Source organism: Strigops habroptila, chromosome 1 (assembly GCF_004027225.2).
Source record: "Strigops habroptila isolate Jane chromosome 1, bStrHab1.2.pri, whole genome shotgun sequence".
In the NCBI taxonomy this organism is placed as follows: Eukaryota; Metazoa; Chordata; class Aves; order Psittaciformes; family Psittacidae; genus Strigops; species Strigops habroptila.
The window spans coordinates 128,616,697-128,638,848 of NC_044277.2; the positions used below are offsets into that span (position 1 = coordinate 128,616,697).

The following is a 22,152-nucleotide window of genomic DNA, read 5'->3' on the forward strand; positions in this document are numbered from 1 at the left end:
TACATTAAAATTTTATCAAGTGAAAGGCTCTTTTTAATCCCTCAAAGCCATCTCATGACATAAATACAAGAAAGTAATTTGCACACAACCTAACACAGACTTCAAATATTAGAAAAGGGAAAAGGCAAAAAAGAAATCAAAGGCAAGAAGTGCAATACACTCAATGTATTAGTACCTACCATATACTTTTTTTATTACAAGAATCAGATGAAGAAAATTCTAAAAAAACATTACACACCAAAACCATTCAAATGCCACATAGTTGTTACATAAAACATACTTCAGATTTGCTTTTACCAACTGGTCTCTATTGCCACCAACAGATTCCGTGCTTAGGCCTATTAATTGCTTCATTAGATCTCTGACAAGAGTTAGCCTATCAGCAAGCTAAAGCTGAGATGTTTCAGTATAGCACAAAGCCCAATGCAGAAGACATGACTGTCTAAAAAGCTATTTGCCTCAGTGAATGACATTCTCTTTCTGAATAAGCAGCACACATTCTTACTCGGTTTTATTAAAGAGTAACAGAATACCTGTAAAGCATGACCCTTTGGCTAATATGTTTTCCTACTTTACCTCCTTCACTCCTTCAAAGCAAAAACAGGGTAAAAAAAAAAAAAAAAAAAAAAGAAAAAAGAAACAAGGGAGACAGCTCTTGCTCAGCAACGTTGCAGAAGCCATTAAGACTTTTAGGAAAAGGAATGACAGAACCTTTGATACAAGGAAACCAAAACCTGAATTTGAAAGCATGTGACCACATATGAAACACAGTCTAGAGCTAGGGGATTTTTTTAAGTAATAATTGTTTGCCTTTTTAAGGTAAGGCATGCACATGCCTTCATCAAGGCAAACAAGACATTTCATCAGTAATATGATGAAGTTTGTAAGTATACCCACACTCTAGCTCTTCTAGACTGGTTAACAAAGAACTTCTGAAGAAAGAGGAGAGAGCTCAAAAACAGTCGTCTTCATGTGAAAATAACTTTCTCTGACTTAACACATGTAAAAAGCAGTGTATGCTCCAGCTGGAATTCTGTACACTAACAATTTCCTCACATAAAACAAATAGGAAGGATACAGAGAAACTAGACACTAATTGGCAAGTACTTGATGTGCACCACCTATGATAAAAGACATACCTGAAGCGTTTCACCGCATCTGCTACTTGCTCAGGAGATGTCATCCAATCAACATGATCAACTATTTTTCTAAAATCAAAGCAAACAAGTCTCTCATTTAATTTTTAGAACAGAGAACACAAGTACAACATTTCAAAGAGCACTCTAGGGCAAACAAAGTGTAATTTCAGCTTTCTCCAACTCCCTAAGTAGGTTTTAGAAGCTACACACTAGGAAGGCAAATGCTGATTCTCAAGATAAAAATCTGAAGTCACTGATCACTCCTAAAGCTAACATCTTTTTCTTTTTGAGTAAAAATATGATGACTTAGCAGGCTGCAAATTCAATCCTGCATCTCCCATCAGCATTAGATAATTGTTCTGCTTGTAAAGGGCTCCTCTTCATGAAGCACTCTTCACTTCTGCTTCTGCAAGCAAAAAACCTACTTAATCTCAAATTACACACTTATCTATGTGCTTACTTCAGAATCTTTAACAGGAGATACAAACTGATCATAAACTTTGATCTTCATTCATCAACACACACACAGAGCTCAATATCCAAATCTAGGATGTTTACAAAAATTATACACACATTTGTATCACCACAATCCCAGGATTATTTCCCTAAATATAATTTGAATTTAGTTTTCTAAGAAATAATAAAATAATACAAAAAGTAAGAAAAACAAAAAAACAAAAAAACAAAAAAAAAAAACCAAACAAAAAAACCCCAAAACACTTTTTTTTTTTTAAACCCCAAGAATCTGCCAGGACAAGCTATGAGTGCTGAACCAGAGGAAGTCGTGAGTACCTGGAACAGCTCCAGAGGTAGAAGCAGAATATTTCTGCGGTAAGAAAGCAGCAGCCTGTTATATACTACAGTCTGAAAACAGCAACAACTATTAGTTGTTCAACAAGGCAGCATGCTTTTGGAAGCACAGGTCTCAATATAATTATCTGAAAAAGACCCAGTGCTGCTATTACTACATGGTTGCATCACTACTGGTACCACAAGAACTGTCTGTATGTTTAACAGTCATGACAAAAACATTACAAATATACTTGTTAAGGGTAAGTAATAATACGGTGTTGAATGTCCTGAAAAAGTAGTAAGAAACTACTTCTCACCTGCCAGAAATTAAGCATTTGATTCATGGCACTAATCCAAAGTGACAATTTAGTGACAATCCTGTTTCTACAAATTTGGGTGGGTTTTTTTGTATTTTTATTTACATTTCATAAACAAACTATTAGAAGGGAAAGCGTGGAAACAGATTTCTAAGCTGAGGGCAACAAACATTACTTATTTAGCACTACTAATTTGCTTTGCATTTGCATGAAAAAGCACACATGTGAATTACAGAGAACATGGAGGGAGAGAAGAAGGGAGGGGAATAGACCCCGCAACAGTCTTTTTCCCTTCCCCCTCTCCATCTTTTAAAGTGTGATAGAAAAACTTAGCACAGCAACTCAGTACAGTTCACATAATTCGATAGTGCCAGTGTTTCATTTGTGGCATTAAAGAGATGTAAACAGAAATAGCGCAGAAAGTAATAAATAGTATTAACAAAAAAAGTACAGTGTAAAACACAGGGCAAAAAGCGCAGACACCATCAATATTAAGTTACATTCACACTCTTGCTGATATGTGAAAGCTCTTTTGGAAGTTCTCTGGCATTAAGAGTTATTGGAATTTGTCTTTCAGCAATGTTTTGTGTTTATCTCCATTTTACACTACATTTGTACTTGGTTTATTGATCCTCTTCAAAGGCAAATGCAAGCAGATCTAAACCACAATAATTCAGTAATACCAAAAAGGATTTACAGACACAGTCCACAGTCTCACTCACATGATCACTCTATATAAGAAAAGCAGTACCTATTAATTGTGTCACCATATGTTGCTCTAATAAGTTGCTGAAGCAGATTTTTTATATTTCTTCTTAACCACTGATTTCTTTCCTTTAAATCAAAGACTTCATCCATAAGGAGGAGCATTACTCTCAGTGGAATATTGTCATCCACCTAATCACCAAGTAAATGTATAATCAGTAAACATTTATTTCAGTTCAAGACAGTTACATTATTAGTAGTTACTTCACAGGCCAAATGTTTCAGTGTAAGCACAAAAATGACAGAAACACTTTGCTCTATATTTTACTGTAATATGAAATCTTCCCTAAATCTCCCATAAGATCACTAATAGCAAAGAAAGATTGAAAATTAAAGACGAACTACCCTTAAATCCATTGACCTTTTAAAATAAGACAGAAAGAAACTCTTATTTCACCAAAGCTGAACAAAGACAAGTGAACATATCCTGAAGAGAGACCTTGCCCCCGAACTCTCCCTTTGGTAGCTGTGCTTCTAATTGCCTAATACAAAAGTCTGGAAGGAGCTTTTCCTTGGCATCTTTTTCTTATGGATGCACTGTGCCAAATTCAGAATAATTCCAAAGAACAGTGACAATTCATTGCAACGAACTACCTTTTATTTAGATATCATTCTATTCTGCACGGATGTAAGTGCTTTTATGCTTTTAGATGAAAAGCATCATCGTTTTATTATTTAATAGATGATGTGACACAGATCGGCTTACAAAAAACAACTATGGGAATACTAAAACAGAGGATTCAGTAGCTATGTAGAAGTTTTAAAAGATGTAGAAACTGTCAATTTTAATTTTTTTTTCAAATATTAAAATTTGAGGGAGAGCTTACTAAATTCCGTAGTATGAAAGTATTAGATTTTCATCTTAGTTGTTATTAATGCTTCTATTACAGAAGCCACCATAGCAGTTATGCACAGGAGGACAAACTGGAATGCTTTGATGTGACCAAAAATCCCAAATGTGAAGGGCAGAACAGGTGCAGATTTATGACCATAGCAAATTGCATATAATCACTGGTAATCTCATGGCCTCTCTGTCCTACTTAGAGATAAAAGGTTTTTACCAATTGTTTTCACATATAAGATCAATGTTTCAATCAAAACAATAGGAAAATACCATAGCTCACGATAGCATCAAAAGCTTAAAATTCACTTTCAAGTTTCTAATATTACTACTTTATACAATTTAGGTATCCACATACTAAAAGTTTATTATTTAGGAAAACATTCTGAAGTTGTTTTCAACAACAACATATCAAACACTACTCCTGATTGGTTAAACAAATGCTTTTTAATAGGTCACATCAGAAATCAGAACCCATAAAATGCCAACTGAAATGATGCTAACAGTCTGATACCATACTAACTTTGAACAGACAGATATTGGAGAGAGGAGTAGGAAAAAAAAAACCAACCAAAAACCAACCAAAACCCCACCCACAAAACACAGAAGTAGTAGCATGACCAGTCTAAGTTATTTCACTGTTGTGCAAACCATTTTAGTATTAACAAAGATGGTAATTTTAGAAAGAAGCATGTAAGTTTCTTTTAAAGAGTTAGGAACTGTTTGTGAGTGCCTAGTACATGATCAGAAAACAATAAATACGTAGCTTAATATAGAATAAGTAACACATTAATTTGGTTTTAAAGGAGTCAACTTTGAAAGGATGAATGTCAGACTCACATTGTCATCAATTGGTGCTGCAACACGGCAATGGTCAGGATCTGAATAGGTTTTCTGGATCAAAGGAGGCACCTACAATGAAAAAATGTAATGTTTATATAGGGAAAAATATTTCATAATACCAATAAATCAGACCAATTTTTTGCAACTGGCCAAAAGTCAGTTGCATACTACCCAAGACAAACATACAGTAGTCCTTTCATCTTCCAACAAATCAAGCCTGTAGGTATTCTCCTACAGTTATCCAAGTTACCAACACCTTTAAGACTATCCACATGCATTTTCTCAAGTGCCTAATGCTTCAACTTAAAAACACCTAGAAATTCATATGGGCTTGATATTTCTGCTCGTATTTCCCCTTTATCTTAAGTCCTGCCTAGCCAGGCACTTCCCAGTGAGTGTAACTGCAGATACATTGTTAGTCACACACCAGAAAAGTTACCAGCAAAGAGAAAGTCCTGAGCCACTCATTTTATCGTACAAGCAATTAAGAAAAACCCTAACTTCCCCCCAACCAAAACCAAACAAAAAACAACCAAAGAAATCCAGAAACCCTTCCCAACACCACCACAGATTAATTATTCCCTTTCATGGTTTAAGGGTTATCTCATCTCGGTTGCTGTTCTACATCTGCCACATGTAACTGTTTTGGTAACACTAAATGGAACAATCCCCGACCACAGACCTTACAGCTACACACAGAAAGTGGAGGAAAGAAAGGCAAGATGGACATGTTAGGATTATTATTACTTTCACAGGACTTCTAAATAGCATGCCATGCTACCATTCCCCACCTGTAAGGTATTATATTTTAGGAAGATGAGAGAAAAGATGGCAGGAAAGACAGAAAGAAAATTTAATTAAAAACAGAATTCAGCAAGGAATAAGCAGAAAAGACGCTATCTTCTTATTCTAAGTTTCAAAATATAGTTCTTGGGGTTTTTTTTCTAATGAAAGCAGCAGATGCAGCAAGCTAGCTTTATGAGAATGGTTGGTAAAAAGAAAATCATTGACTCATTCTTCTCAAGAGGCTGCTGCACTGAATTAAGTAAAAAAGGACTGCTCTAACAGTCTGCAGATGCTATCTTAATATATGTTACTTAATAGCAATGAGAACTCCATGTTTGTAGTATAACTGCTGAACCTTATTGAAAGGGTGTAGGTACAAAACAAACTTCTTTCTAATGACGTGACTCTTCATTATGGTATACATAAGTTTCAGTGAGTCAGTAGCTAATCTCCTACTAATTTACTAGTATGTATTAACTACCAAACATTTTCTTACCTTGAAAAATGATTGCTTTATGTCTTGTCCCAATCTCTCTGACATTTTACCCATGTTGTCTGACATTTTAGTCATTCCCTCTGCCAGGCTGTCAGGGAGAGACTTGACTGCGTTTGATACATTTCTCATAGAATTACGCAGTGGGTTTACAAATGTGTCCATCTGAAGGGGAAGATGTTTAACCAGAATTGTATAATCTATGAGGACACCAGTGTATTAATACACTATGAGAAGTATCACATTGTTCCAGAGAACAATAATATAAAGCACAACTCAAATTGCATAACTTCATTACAGAAGGCAGAATAAAGCTTTAGCTTCACTTTCATTTATATTTCATTCTTTATAGCACTACTGTAGCTATGTACATCTTTCAACACCTCTTTTTTCTGAGTCCCTTTCCCCATCCCTCAGCTTTTCTTAGCTTGAATTTATTTTCCTTTTCTTCTCCATTCAATGCCATTTCTCCCTTCCAAGCTTCCTACTTCCAGATGTTTCACTTCTGCTTTCAACTCTTCATCTTTGAAACATGCCTCTTTAAAAGAGCACTGGAGTAATATTCTTTAATATCATGGCAAGTATAATCAAAAACAAAGTAGTTCCATAGGAGCTGTTACAATTTTTCTTTCAGCATATACCCTAAATTCAGTCCAAACAGAGGCACAAATACTAGCGTGACGCCCTTAAAAAGTTAAGTTTATGAAGAACATGATACACTGGAAATCAAATCTTAATCAGTCATTACATAAACCTTGATAAATAACTGTTTCACTGTTAAATATTTAAGAAATATAGGTAGAACAACAACTTGTAGTGACAATTGAGTTGCAGACTTCTTTTATATCAAAATCACTAAAAGTTTAGAAATAGCTACATTTGCAAAGCAGATGCCTACACAAACTGGTCAACTGAACAAGCAATCACTTGTCTGCTCAGAGTTCTGGTGGCTTAACAGAAAGGATGCACAGCTCAGAGCTCCAAATGCAACCAATGACTTTGAATGGTTACAATGGCTAAATACGTAACGTGCTTTTGAAGGGAAATGCATTTCATCTTTTGAGCTGAAGAGTGGAGAGCATGGTAACAGCAGCAAATACAGAGTAAAGAACTGAAAAAAAGAAATCAGAAGGAATGAGACTATGGAATTAAAAAAAAAAAACAAACCAAACAACAAAATCACAGATGTCTGACAAAGTAACTTTTAAAGTATCTTTGGTGCAATACACTGTCTGATTTGAAAATTTTATTTCCTTGTCATACAAAAAAATTTACATGCTATAAAACTCGTAAATGTGTAGTTCCACAGGTTCTCAGATACTTTGCCACTCGAAGTATTAAAGCAACTCACTTGCAAGTTGCAAGTTGTTTTGAAAAACATTATATAGCTGTTTAATCCCAGTTCAACATCTGTTTAATGCTACCATTGCACTAATGAATGTTCTAAAGTTCTGTTGACAGCCTTACCTTCCGTGCAAAATCCCCCTTCCCTTTGCTGTAGGCTTTATTCTCCAGGAAGTCATACACATAGTGGGCTAAAGCTGGAGAAGCTTTCATCATTTCCGGATTTAACAAGAGCTGAGTAAAACATTAAAAACGCTTTTTAATGTATAATGAAAAAGGCCAGACCATTCAGCTTGGCAAAAGTTTACCATGCACAAACACCCTACATCTTGCTATGCATTTTCTCTTTCATTCTCTAAATTTTATTACAACATTACACTATTCTCAAGATGGAAACAGTGTGCTTCTTGGTAATTCCCATAATTTTAGACAGGATGTTAATTATAGTATCTCACAGAAAAACGCACATTTATGACCAAACTCCTTCTAAAACTGAGAAAGATTAAAAATTATTGCTATTAAAAACAGGGCACGTATCTCACACAAAAGAAAAAATATTGGCACTCTAAACAGAACAATTAGATTTCAAAATGCTTTATTCATTATCTTTATTGTTAACATGTCCATTGAGTTGGTCAACATATTTCAGTTCTAAATGACCAGAAAGTCCTTATGAAGTCAGACAACTGGATTCCTTTGGTTGGGCTGATACAAGCCTTACCTGAACAAAGAAGCTGTATGGTTTGCTACACCACTGGATTGGGTGCCACGCCAATCTTTATGCCACAGCACAAGTAACCACAAACACCAGTGTAACAGAAGAAAGTTAACGGTACAGACCTCAAAACCAAACACAGGTGGATCTCACCAGTTCAGGGAGTTGTGACAGAACTGGCTAAGAATGATTAAACACCCCCATTCCAAAAAAAAAAAAACCCAAAAACCAAAACACCCCAAAACGAAACCAAACACACTACCAAATTTTCCACCTCATTAAAAAAAAAAAACATAACCAAAACCCTCTAACAGCTTACCTGCAAATATGCATTTAAATCTTTTTTCCTCTTTTCCAAGAATTCTCTGTCCATATTGTTAAATGTCTTTTTGCCAGGAAGTTTCAGTATATTTGCGAGGTTTTCAAACTAGAAAAAGAAGATTGTTTTGTTCTGTTTTTGAAAAGTTTCACATCACCACATAGGCTCAGAAATTACAGGGTTCATTACATTTACCTATTCTTATCTGCCATATGACACCTGACAAATAATTTCTGAATCAAGCCCAGAACTCAGACTCCTTGGAAAAGCCAAACTGAATGGCAGGCCGTTAAGAACAAATGCACAAAACTTCTCAGGAAATTTGTCAAGGGCAAAATTTAATTTCTGGACACAGATGCAATACTCATTTTTGAAATACAGACCAGCATAACGTGCAAAAGGTTTAGAATCAAGATTTATCAGTAAAGTTAGTAGGGTTAGGAGACTACATTGAGAGAACTTGCAATTCCTTCTAAAACATATTTCCCTTTCTCTCTTGATCACACCTACCAAGGAAATGATTAAGCTTTTTTCCCTAGAATGCATGACAGCACCCAGTTTACACACAGGTTATCACACCACGCTTGATACACCATCACCTGTGCCTTTTCCCCCAGGTAATAACAGTGACTGGCACTGGTTGACATGTATTCCAGTTTTACAGCTAGAATTTGTGTTCCAGGGAAGCAGCTAGGAAAGGAGAGACCCTAACACTTCACAAGGTTGAATATAGTTGCTACAGTGCACAAAAATAAAAAAGTGACAAGAATAAAACTCTAAGAATCAGGATTATCCACATAGAATCTAGACTCCCTGTAAATGATAAATAATATTGTTAAGGTGGTAAAGAGAGAGATACAGTATCTAAGCCTTACGAAACAACCTGGAAAATGGTTGTACCCTTTTCTCCTTGGAGAAGAACACAAAATTACAGATTTAATGAGTGAGTTCAGTCAGTCCCTGCAAGGTGTGTTTTTGCTAAGACAGCATTAAACTGTGGAAGGTCACAAAGCTCTTGTAACATTTATGGCCTGTAGGAAGCACCAAAGAATAAATTTCTAACTTTACAAATAGGTCATGAGGGAAAATAACAGAACAGAAAACAGTCTAGTTTTTATTTGGATAACTGTAGCTAAATAGAAACAATGTAAGCAAAGAAAAGCCTCTATTTTAAGTATAGATAAGCTACTTCAAATGATATTTATTACATTACTAACTAAAAAAAAACTGGTGTGAATCTGTTCAGTACTTTAAGGAAAAAAGCTCATATAGATACTATACACAGCTACCTTCAATTCTGCTTTGGGTCAAGTACCTATTTTCTCTGAAAAAAATATAAAACAATAATCCCTGCCCTTCTTGCTAACTTTAAAAAAAAAATTCTACCTTTACCCTTAATATGTCAATGAAAATGTCTCAGACAGGCACACAAGAAGGGTGTTCAGTGTATTACTGACATTTCTGTGCCCATAAACTCAGTAGAAATGTCTATTGTCACAACAAAGCAAAGTTGCTGGGAGCTTCCAAGATGCTACAATGTAGCACAGGAATTTCTTTACTTTTTGCAATTTCTGTGTTCTAGGATAACGTTTCCATTTTCTGTAAATTCAAAGAAATCAGATTTAGCAACAAGAAATTTCTGAGCTTTTGTATTTTGAAAAATTTTGCTTCTGACATTTTTTCTAGTCACTTCTTGGTCAATCAGTTTTAAATGACTGCCCTGTATCAGCAGAACATTAACTCTGTTGTGATTTCATAAGGCTAACCTAGCTGCACAGAATTTGTTCTCTATGCCTCTCTATGAATAACACAGTAAACACAGTTGGATATAATCCAACAATTCTGACTAGTTCAAAGATCAGGTAGTCAAATCTGACTTCTCCAAAGGTTGGGTCTAAAAGCATTTCACCCTCCTCTTTCAAAAGCATCGCTTTTTTGATACTTTTTCATGTCAGCAGGTTCTACTTTGTACCAGCTGGTGAATTCCAAGTCTCTATTTTTTTTCTTCTTTCATTTTAGGAGAGTTAAGAGTCTGAGAATACAAGTGCGGCAATAAAAGGCAGATTTGTCTAGCTGTACACTGAGCTGCCAACAGCTGTCCCTTTTGAGACCCCACCAATCCTTAATATTTCACTTAAAACCTAAACACCTATTTCCCAAGCTCAGTTTTTATTTCTTAATCTCTGTAACAAATGCATCAAATGAAATACATGACTGTTGAGGGGAGGAAGCTTTTTAAGCTCCATTTTCTTTTCTTAGAGCAATTATATAGCCATCAGGTACTAAACTATATAAACATGCACCTGTAAACTGCTCAATACAAATAACATACGATATAAACAGTAAAAAACGTAAACTTTAATGGAAAATAATGTAGTGCTTTAACTCTACATCTTAAGTCACACTGAGAAAGCCAATACTCACGCCATGCCATCCCACAGAAAAAGCACCTTTCAAAGAAACCTTAAAAGACTTCTATGAGACTAATTACCTGCTCAGTGATCCTCATGTGAAAGTCATGGAAGTCACTGTAGCGTCGATATGTCTTCCATGTCTCTTCGCTGTTTGGATTTCTCCGATGGACTGTGATAGCATACAGTGCATATGTCTTGCCATGGTCATTACACACTCCTGCCACAGCATATGGGTCAGAGTCAGCATAGACTAGTAGTTTAAAAACAAAAACAAAAAAGGAACAAACAGAAAGAAGGAAGACGAAAGGACACAAACGTGAAGTGAAAGAATGTCTGGAATGACAGACTTGAAAGACAAAAATGGACATGCAAGCAGAAGAGTAAGCCATCCCTTTATGCCAAACACTGTATAAGTGACACCCTCCAGAAACTTACTACGTAAACTTAAGTAGAGAGATTAAGCAGCCTTATACAAGTTTCACTCTCATGCAAAACAAAAGAATAGAAAAGGTTTTAACTTTTAAGAATAGTGAACGGATCATTTAAAAATAATTTTAACCTAAAGAACTCAAGATAGGGGTGAAAGACAACTGTGAAACCAAAAGAAATTCCACTCTGCAAAGTACTCTAATCATATTGCAAAAGTTTGCCCATCAAAAAAAAAAAACCAAAAAAAAAAATCTATAAACATAAGACAGCGCTCGCAAGCTGTAAGCATGTGGCTTTATTAACATCAGAAGTTTGTTATTAACTGTAAGATAAAAAAAGTAATCCTCTCCCCCCCGCATTTAAGTCAACAGAAACTACATATACACACATATGTATGCATTCTCTGTGTGTGTACACATATATAATGCATTCTGTGTGTGCACACGCACATGCACGCACACATTTTCATGGAGAAGTCAGTTTATAAATGAAAAGAGCACAGATAGCTATCTTAAAGAGAAGCAAACATGTTTTGTCCTCCATTGAATATTTAAATTATCGTGGGCATTCCTCCATCATGGAATTCTCTGACAATAGAGTTTGTTTCTACAACTTTCATTTAACCTACAGAATAACCTAGAACCAATGTTGTTTACACTGCACATTGTTTAAATTGGTAACATGTTGTACCTCTAAGTACTGAGCCAGTACCCAGCAACCATAATTTTCCAGTAGCTAGGTGAAATACTTTTTAATCAAGTTCTGTGGATTTTTCAAGGCACCCATGCTCCATAAAATACACTTCCTGACAAATTATCAGCTCCAACGTCCACCCTTGACTTTTCTCAAGTATAATGCCAAGGTCTAGGCAGTCAGGGAGCAGCTCCAGCTAGAAGCAGCTGCTGACAGTGCAAGAATTACTCACTGGCAAGGTGCACAGTGGGCATGGAGCATCTTTTCTTTGCCATCTACCCTCTAGAAGAAGAATGTTGAGTGCTGAATCCCAAGAGAAAAGAGCAGGCAGTGAGGATGCTGCCAAAAGACTGACTAGGGAATGGAGCCAGGAAACCCCAGCCCCACATATCCTGAGCAAGTCCTATACTCTATCCCACGTTGACCGCTCTCCTGTGCGGTCACTAGACCACATCTCAGGGGCATTCCCAAGTTGCACCTTTAGGAGTAACACTTCAAGACAAGAGTGGCAGAAAAAGAAAGAAATTGTCCCCACCACCCCTTGTGTCACAGCCTCTTAATCAGTATTTATTTTGCAACACAAGACAAGGTGAATCCTCAAAGATTATGGAGAAGATCTTGTACACACCCCACAAGCACAGTAAAGGGTAGTAAGGGAAGAGGAAAGGCAGAGGAAAGGAGCCTGCACACAGGTGCAAGATGCACCTACTGCCTGTAGCATCCAGAAGCAGGTACTTGTATTTCTCGTTCAAACATGAGGTGAAGAGAAAGAACATGTCCAGTTTAATCCTATCCTACAATATGAACCTGTACATACCCCTGGTTCAACTGGAATATTATGGATTCACAGATTCAAGCTAACCGTTATCAATACGCACTGCCATTAAGATTATAAATTTAATGTGATTTGTGTGGTTCTAAGTTTAACTTCTTTCTTAGATCAAAACAATGAAACGTCTAGGTTTAATTCAGAAAAAAGTATTACACACCATTTTAATAAAAAAAGCAAAATTCTAATTTTTAACTTTTAAATTATTTTCCCCATCTCTGAGTGCTGACTACGCGAGACTCAGATTGCACCATGATCTCACACTAGGTTGATGTAACAAGAGTTTAATTAAAATGTTAAGTAGTTGAATCCTTGCTCACAACTTATGTGCCTGCTATATAAATAGATTTAAAGATCTATTGCATGGTGAAATCTAACAAAAAAAAAAAAAGTATCTGAAGATCAATTCACAATTTAATTACCCAGTGCAATCTCACATAACAAGAATATTTGCAAATAATATTTGAGAAATTTGTTACTTATTCTCATTTAATAGATAATGTAATAAAAAAAATTTTACTTTATTACTAGGCAATTTTTTTCAGAAGATAACCAAAAATGCCACCACTGTAATGAATGAAGTCACTACCTTAAATTAAGATAGGTCAATAAGGAAGCACAAAAAATGGGGGAAGATTTTATAGTAAGAGAAGTAAATAGTCAGGAATTAGAATTGTATGACCAGAAAAATAAAGATGGCTTTCAGAATTTGTCCTTTAAGTCGTTGTTAAAATAAATGCTACTTAACATTAGGTTGAATGAGTGATTAACCAGATATAGTAAAAATAACATTACCATAAACAACAACAACAAAAAAAAAAAAAAAAAAAAAAAAAAATCACATTTTAAATACAGATATATAGTCTATGACCTGCAGCATGGATTCTATAAGGATTTCCATTACATGGACTTCATGGAAAATATGAATTTAAATGTTTTATGAGGCTAAAAAAATTAACGGATTAGGATTTCAAGGGCCTGTAATATTAATAAATGCAAAACAAATGGCAGAAACCAAGTAAGCAGCCATCATAACAGATTCACTTACCAGTATCTGAGATGTATGCATGAAGTTGAACCGTCTCATCAGAAGGGACATTTGAAAGGTCATCTAAGGACTGTGGGGTGAAGGAGAGAGAGGAAAAGGAAGAAATAGGCAAGACGGAATAAGATCACAGATACACCTCATTTGAGAGAGGCTTTTTGATTCATCCATTTCATTCTCAAGCTTTCAGTTCACTAATAGAATAGCTTAATGTACTGTAACAATGCAAATAAGCATTTGTATTGCCTGGTTACTAAAGCCTTTACTCTACTTAGAGTGTAAAGCTCTTCATTTGCCCTACCAGTTTCACATAGTTTTGTGACCACTGTAACATATTTGCCACTTCCACTTGATACCTCAATTCTAATAGGAAGCACAGCTACAAACAGTCTTTTACTGAATATTAAAAAAAAACCCAAACCAAACACCCAAACCACTGCAGTTACAGATGTTGTATAATAGATCTTTTGGGTTTATCTTTATACCCTTTTGTTTTCTTTCAATTAAGTGAAAGCACTACACAAAAGTTACAGTGCAGTAAAACCGGAGTAATTTCTCTGCTGTATGTAAAAAAACCAGCAAATACTTTTCTCAGAAATGTTTTCCCTCGTAAAAAATGAACAGGTACATCATCAGCTGACTAATGCCCTGTCTCCCTATTCAGTAATTGTGGGGACCAAAAGAAGCCCAATGGGTCTTTTAAGAGTAGTTTTGCTATTATTTAGAATTAATACATCTGACTACTAAAATTTAACATAATAAAGCTCCGCAACATTACTGGGTGAAAAACTTGTGTCAAATTTAAACCTTAACAGGCATTAATCAAGTTTCTAAACTCCTGTTGCCTTAAACATAAGCCAATCTTATGTGATTACAATCAAAAGATAGGTTGGACTTGAAAACAAATTATAAAGACTCTGCTCTTGTTCATTCTTCATCTGACTCTTTATTGTGCCCATGATATCCCAACATAATACTCCGCTCCTTCCTTCTCCAGCTGTCTGGAGGGAACAGCTCTTCTCTGCCTCAACCACTCAATCGGTCTCTGCCTAAACATTCACTATGGAAGGCAAGGAAAATATATTTCTTTTATAAAGTTTAGATACTGAATAAAGGGAGTCACTAAAAAGGTCTGAACACATTAACTATGCTTTAACATGTACTGCAGTAAGAAGTCTCCTAATATCTTACGATACAACTCAGTATCACAACTACTCCTGTGGCAAGGCATTTATCCTGGGTTCAGCAGTAGCAGTCATTTTTCTCCTTCTTAGTAGCTGGTGCAGTGCTGTGTTTTTGACTTTAGCCTGAGAACAACGCTCATAACACTGATGTTTTTAGCTGTTGCTAAATAATGTTTACTCCGATCAAGGACTCTTAGTCTCATGCTCTTACAGTGAGGACGGGCACAAGAAGCCGGGTGGAAGCAGAGACAGGACACCTGACCCAAACTAGCCAAAGGAGTATTAAACCACGACAGCATTATACAGCAACAGTTAATATGAGTAAACGAAATGGTTGAAACTTGAACAGATAGCACAACAGACAGTTTCTATTTAATATGACCTAATATCTTTGACATTAGGTATCCTCACAGGAACACAAGTTAATTAAAAAGAAAAAATATCACACCACAACCCAATCTTATTTAATACATTGTCATTAGCTAAAAGTACAGAAATTCCCTGACCTTTGAAGTCACCTTTCCAAGGTCTATTTTTCTTCATGTAACTGACTAACACAAGGGAGCTAAACTATGTGTATAAAAATTTACTCTTGACATGGAATTCAGCCAGAAAAAACTAATCTACCAGTATTCAAACACCTGTAAAAGCACTGAAAACCCTGAACAATATGGACTACAGAAAGCAGAAGTTCTTCAGCAGAAATAGAGCTTTATTATGCATTTCTGCTAGAATGTTCTTCATTCTTAATGCAAATAATAAATGTAGTATTCTGCAAATATACTTTCACAACAACAAAAAAAGAAGCAAACCCAAAATCCACCCCAAAAAACAAAACCAAAAACCAAAAAATCAAGACCTTCAACTGTAACATGCAATTATCTATTTGTACTGCAACTATGCTTGATAAAGGTTTTAAGACTATTTTACAGCTCAGTTTGGAAAGGCCACATGAAACTAAGCAGCACATATCAACCAGCTAAAGGAGCCACTGCAATGGCAAAACCCCATCCATAAAACATGACTTTCATGTCAGAACATTCTTAGAAAAAGTACTTGAGACATCTGAAAGATCTTTTGAAGAGCCGAGCCAATTAAAAGAATCTCTTGTGAAATATTACCAGAGTTGTATGCCAATTTATAAAAAATATGGCTAAATTAAGTTTGACTTCTGCATTTAACACAAGTTTATGTAAATTGTATCAGCTGAACACCTCCCTTTTTCTTTGTATTCCAAAATGTAAACAAAAGGAAAACAATAGGAAAAAAATCCCAGCTTCAAAAAATAAAAAATATAAACAAACCCCACAACCAACCAACCCCACACTGAAACACGTTTACATTTATGTTAAATGTATTCCTTTACAAAATAAACTCTCCTCCTCTGCGTGCAACCATGATCTAACCAACGCACTGGAACTGCTCGGGAGCTACAGCATCTTCCAAGAACGAATTAGAAGGGCTTGTGAATCACATAAGCCAGGAAATTGTATGCAGATTGCAAACCTTCCTAAAACTGAAAGATTTGGAAAAATACTCTCACATGCCCAACTGAACCCTGTGTACATTATGGTTCAGCTACACATAACCTGAAAAACTAAGGGGAGGAAATGCATCAAAATTTTTATGATTTTTCCTTTTTAAATAGCTGTTTCTTGATTTCTAGTTTAAAACATATTCAATCTAGTAAGATCTATGTGGAACAGGTTATTTGGAAAATGGCTCGTAGAAGTATACAGTTCTATTCATACTTATCCAACCACTGGTAAATACAGACTCATATTTCAGAAATTTACACACATTCATGTAGCAAAGAAAAGATTCTGACAAACTGACTCAGCCAAAAATTGCTAAAAAACAACCCAAACCAAAAATTGAACTTCAATTTGGTCAGATTAGAAAACAAAGATTCTATTCTGAATAAACTCCAGGCACTTTTATGTTTCCAAATCAAGTCTTAACTCAAAAAATAACCCCAAAACCCAACAACAGTCAATCTATAAAAATCTAATTAAATGCCTCATTTTACAGTCTATTTCAATTTTATCCTTCAAGATCTCCATTTCAAAGGATTTGTTTTCACCCATTCTCATCTAACTTCAAATTCATGTTTAAAGAAAAAAAAAAAAAAAAGAGGCAGGGATAAGAAAATAAGCTTTGCATAAATTAGATTATTATACATTGTTTCTGTGAGAAACAATGCAAGATTTCATTAAACAAGGGAAAGTACAAAAGGAACAGTTTTACGTTGCAGATTGATACGCTACGTGTGTTTCAATTTAATTCAAGAACTTTTTCAGAAATTAAGCTGCAGTGAAGTAAAACCTCTAATGTACATAATTTAAGCTATTTTAGTAATAATTTCTCTACTGTTGGGGATCAAAAAATACTAATCATTAAAAAACCAAAAACCCAAGCACTTACCAGATTTATGCTGCCAGTAGGAGACCCGTTAAATGATTCTGGGAGCAGTGAGGAAGGGGAAAGGGAAAAAGAGGTTAAAAGATTTTCTTCAATGTAGGGCCACACACAAGAAATAAAAATGCAAAAACATTATGGAAAATAGCAGGTATCTGAATTTGCACAAAAATTCAAGGTTTCAGTAAAGACACCTAAGGGAAATGCATGTAAGTTTATATAGCTACAGATACGAAACAAATACTCAGGAGAATATTCCTTTAAAGTTTTTATATCACCATGTGAAATTGCTTCGCTAAGGAGTCAATTGAATAGTTAAACAATTTCCATTAGATTTGTACTTCAGGTAATGAGAAGAATTATTTTAATTGCTTTAAAAAGCCACATCTCCTATGTACTTTCAATTTCTATTTCCAGATGGAGAACATAGTTATGTATCAAAACAACCCAATGTTAAAGAACCTCAAACACTTCTGAATAAAAAATGAGAATGGAAGAGTTACATATTTATTTTAGCAACATACTTATTACCGAGGCTTAAGAGAAAATAACATGAGATTAATAAAGTTACTACCAAAAAAAAAAGAAATATTTACAAAAGCAGCACAAGGAGGAAACATGAATTTAAACATTAATTTAAAAATCAGATGAGATACTACAGGAACTTCTTCTCAAAAGCAGGTGGATAACTTCCTGATTCTCATTTTAAAGCAGAAAAAAGAACGGTCCCATGAAATCCCTCTTAAAGGTATAGAGCTTACCTCCTTCACCGTCGTCCGACCCCCTGAAACTAGGATCCTTCAGCATATCCAGCTCAGCTAACATACGCACATACAACACATTCTGTTTGAACGAAGGGTAGAATCTTTCATCTCGCAGCATCAATTCATACACCTGATTGATTAAATGTTAAAATTATTTCTAGGGTCGGCTTTTTTATTTCAATCAGACAAGCTTTCCAAAATTCTGCTTGAACAACATGCATCTATGCATTCTATTATGTTTGTCTGAGTTTCCTTTAAAACCCTAACGCGAGTCTGAGGAATTTCAATTCAGGCTTACACTTAACAGAAAGGTTATGAAAACTAACTGCGCTAGAAGTATAATAGTCTCCAAAAATATTTAACTAGTGAGACATACACATATGGGAAGGGCAACAGCACATGAACTGTAAATGTTTCCTTCCTCTTAACCTTTCCAATTGCACTGCAAACATATTTGGCCTTTACCCATTTGACAACAGGCTCTCTCTCAGAGTCCTTCTTTGTTGATAAACTACAAATGTAGACCTGCAAAGACCTAGGGGGACAGGTGAGAATAGGGAAAGGAAGAGAGGGAAGACACTGCATACTACTTTCCAGAAAATTTCCAGTTCAGCCAATACAGTATAATCCTACCTCACAAAAGGTTTAAGAGTTCTTATGAAATACAGGATAAATAAAGTATACCTTTCTCTGAATATCATCAAAGATTTCGGGTGTTGGATCTTCATGGTTCAGTGTTTCTGCCAGTTTTGCTACTAAGTTGTCATCAATATTAACTCTCGGAGATGCCTGCACAGAGATCTAAAATCAACTTTTGCAGCATAAAAGTAAGAAAAAGTATCTATTTTCACAAATAAAATACCACACAATGCTGCAATTCTCTAAGTAAATGAAATTTCTTGATGAGTATCTCTAGAACTGTCTAGAACACCAAAAGAGCACTGTAGACCCCTTCCTCCACCAAAAATTAAGTTCAGAGTTTGTATTAAAACTCTGAAGTTTCAGGATTAAATACTAAGAATCATTTCAAAAACAATTTATGCATGTTATTTGAAGCAATATCTAAACCAGATTTACTCTGACTGAAAACCAGAATTTATTTACTTATTTATGAATAGAAAGATCTAGATTTGGAAATTAAGAATAAGCCACAAAGAAAGTAGATGTATGAATTCCCCAAACATCTGAGGAAAGGCTCACAATTTGCCAACTGACACTTTCTGGAGAGTTTACCAGGAGCTGTAATCATGGTAGCTTTTTATGCAATCACAGCTACTAGCATGCTAACTGTATCAGCCATCGAACTCCCAGTCGTTCCTCGGTGTGACATATTTCAAACTACTGCTTGTTAAGCACTCCTTTAGATGGGCCCAAGTTCACACACTTTCCCCATCTTCTGTAATGGAGACAGGGAGCCAGCACTGAACCAGACCCAACGCAGCTCACTTGATAGCGTAGCTGAGAGGCTGACTTCATTGGCTTTGGAATAGATCTAGTGTTAGGTGGCTTCTGACTTCAAACTGGTGAGCATTCAGTTGGCTCAAAAAAAACCACCACAGCAAGCTCTACACAGACCACCATGATGATAAGACTATTGAGGTGATAAACCAAAGTGAAAGAAATGATGCAGACAGACAAGCATTACAAGATATTTGAGGAATTTGTTGAGGGAAACTTTTGAGCGAGAGGTGATTTTTATGCATACACAAATTCAGAACAAAGATGCTTTGTTAGCATCTTTGTAAACAAAAGTTGACAAGTATTTTATTTGCAAAGCAAAGTTGACAAGTATTTTATTTCATAGAAGACATTTATTACAAGACTACTGGAAACATTCAAGCTTAGCTTATTGAAAGATACCTAGTGGTGGTATTTGAGCAACTTAGACAAAGGTAGAGAGGCACAGGAAGCTATTTCATTTGAAAATTATTCTTAATCCAAGTTTGTACAAATACTAGGTTGGGTTGTTTTAAATTTCTTCTTAAGGGCAGGGATGGAGGGCAGAGTAAAAGGAAGGGAAAGCATTCACAGAGGGACAGAATTTCTTATTCTGTCTTTATATTCTCTCTAGTTTTTCTCTATTCTAGAAAGTCAGCTTCTGAGGAACACATTTAGTGTATCTGACAGGACAGTCAGTGCTAGCCTGAGCCTTTTTAAATGGGGGGGGGGAAGAGCAAGACATTTGCTTAACATAAGGAGAAAGAAGATACACAAATAATAGCTTAAATGTCAACTTGTAAACAACTTGTGCTACATCACATCCATTTCATATTAACATAGCCTAATTACAAAGGAAGCATCTGCACAAAGAATAAATTGCAAACAATGCAGAAGTAAGCTAGTCCTACCTTTTCTGATAAATATTGCTCATAAACTCCAAATGCAGCTGCTCTTAATAGACCCTTGGTTTGATTAGTCTGATGTTTTCCATCTTTTTGCCGGCTTTGAAGTACCTCCAGCTGTTGCTGTGCCGTAACCCTGTATCCTTCCACTGTCATCCAGAAAAACAGATGTGCTTGGCCACCAGTCTGCTGCATGTAATCTACAGAAAACAGTCACCATACAACCATAGTTATTCTTGTGCATCTTAAAAAAAGAATTCTCTATGATGTTAACTGCATATGGAACTTCAGGTTCTGGTTATGCATCCAGAACACTTGACTCTCATCTAGAATCAAAAAATAAAATGTACTACATACATATTGGTGATAATCAGTAAACAAAATTGGAGCAAAGTCAAGGAATGAAGCAATGAGTTCTAAAATGCACATGTAAAAAATGAATCCAACATTACTGTGTGAATATAACAGGCTTCTACAGCATGACAGAAGTTGAGGGGAAGTTCAACCATAAATTCTAATAGGTCATATGCATGGAATCATAGAATCACTTAGGTTGGAAAATACCTTTAAGATCAGAGTCCAACAGTTAAATCCACACTAAGTCCACCACTAAACCTTGTCACTAGGTGCTACATTTACATGTTTTTTAAGTAACTCCAGGGATGGTGACTCAACCACTTCCCTGGGCTGTTCCAACAATTGACAATGCTTTCAGGGAAAAGGTTTTCCTAATATCCGATCTAAACCATTTGCTCTTGTCCTATCACTTGTTACTTGGGAGAAGAGACCGACACCCACCACCTTGTATGCTGGCACATGGAAACAGCCTACTCTGGTGCCTTTAAGACTCCTTCTTGAAGAGTGTAAAGCCTTCCTGGACTCCTTTGCCCTTTAGGACTGCCTCCCAATGGACTCTGTCAACCAGTCCCTTAAATAGGCCAAAGTCTGCCCTCCAGAAGGCCAAGATGGTAGTTCTGCCAACCCTCTGCCTTACTGCTCCAAAAATTGAAAACTCTTATCATTTTGCGATCGCTATGCACAAGACAGCCTCCAAGCATCACATGACGTTCTCTGTTTGCAAACAACAGATCCAGTGGGGTGTCCCTTCCCTAGCTGGCTCCCTCACCAGTTGTATCAGGAAGCTATCTTCCACACACTCCAGGAACTTCCTGGACTGTTTGCTCTCTGCTGTACTGTATTTCCATCTATTGCATTAACAGGATTATCACCGCCATCAAAACTGATGAATATTCTTGGTAATAAAGACAGCAGCCCTATTACTTCACAGAAGATAATCAAGCATTAGAAAGTATTAAAAATTACTTATACAACTTTATTCCATCTATCAATTTCTTGATTATAGGATAAACCTGAAGTAGTACATAAATTACTGCTGTATTTTAGCTTCTCAAATAGATAACCTTCAGTAGCCTTATAACCCTTTAAGCTTCAATCTAACATCTATAACCATTAGTTCCATTAGCTTCAGTGAAACCAGCAAAAAGTTAATGTTTGTGGTAAGTTTCAGTCATTTCAATTATAAACTTTTAAGCAATTCTTGCAATGATTCTGTTCTAAACAGAACAAAACTTGAAGTGACAGACCAAGAAATATTGCAAGAATAGTCTTACAGAGAGATCAGTATTCAAACAAGCTTGAGACAAGTTTTTGGAAGTATTA

At 35.7% G+C, this 22,152-nt stretch overlaps 1 protein-coding gene across 11 annotated transcripts in view; it reads right to left on the reverse strand.

The window, feature by feature from the left end:
* Positions 1 to 22,152, reverse strand: part of SNX13 (sorting nexin 13) — a 66,276-nt gene that overhangs the window by 4,179 nt on the left and 39,945 nt on the right. For 4 of the 11 annotated variants that reach the window (XR_003990541.1, XM_030479290.1, XM_030479300.1 and 1 more), the window contains 12 exons: positions 20,479 to 20,672; positions 18,815 to 18,919; positions 18,128 to 18,260; positions 17,373 to 17,410; positions 13,768 to 13,837; positions 10,846 to 11,018; positions 8,355 to 8,462; positions 7,444 to 7,554; positions 5,980 to 6,141; positions 4,695 to 4,766; positions 3,000 to 3,145; positions 1,140 to 1,208 (listed from right to left, as the gene is read on the reverse strand). Coding sequence is in view for 8 of the 11 variants with exons in the window: in XM_030479290.1 (XP_030335150.1) it covers positions 1,140 to 1,208; positions 3,000 to 3,145; positions 4,695 to 4,766; positions 5,980 to 6,141; positions 7,444 to 7,554; positions 8,355 to 8,462; positions 10,846 to 11,018; positions 13,768 to 13,837; positions 17,373 to 17,410; positions 18,128 to 18,260; positions 18,815 to 18,919; positions 20,479 to 20,672 (1,381 nt within the window). In the remaining 3 variants the exon portion in view is untranslated. Of the gene's footprint in view, positions 1 to 1,139; positions 1,209 to 2,999; positions 3,146 to 4,694; positions 4,767 to 5,979; positions 6,142 to 7,443; positions 7,555 to 8,354; positions 8,463 to 10,319; positions 10,387 to 10,845; positions 11,019 to 12,122; positions 12,194 to 13,767; positions 13,838 to 17,372; positions 17,411 to 18,127; positions 18,261 to 18,814; positions 18,920 to 20,478; positions 20,673 to 22,152 lie in introns of those variants that run through there. The other 7 variants (XM_030479317.1, XM_030479311.1, XR_003990546.1 and 4 more) reach the window with 6 other exon arrangements.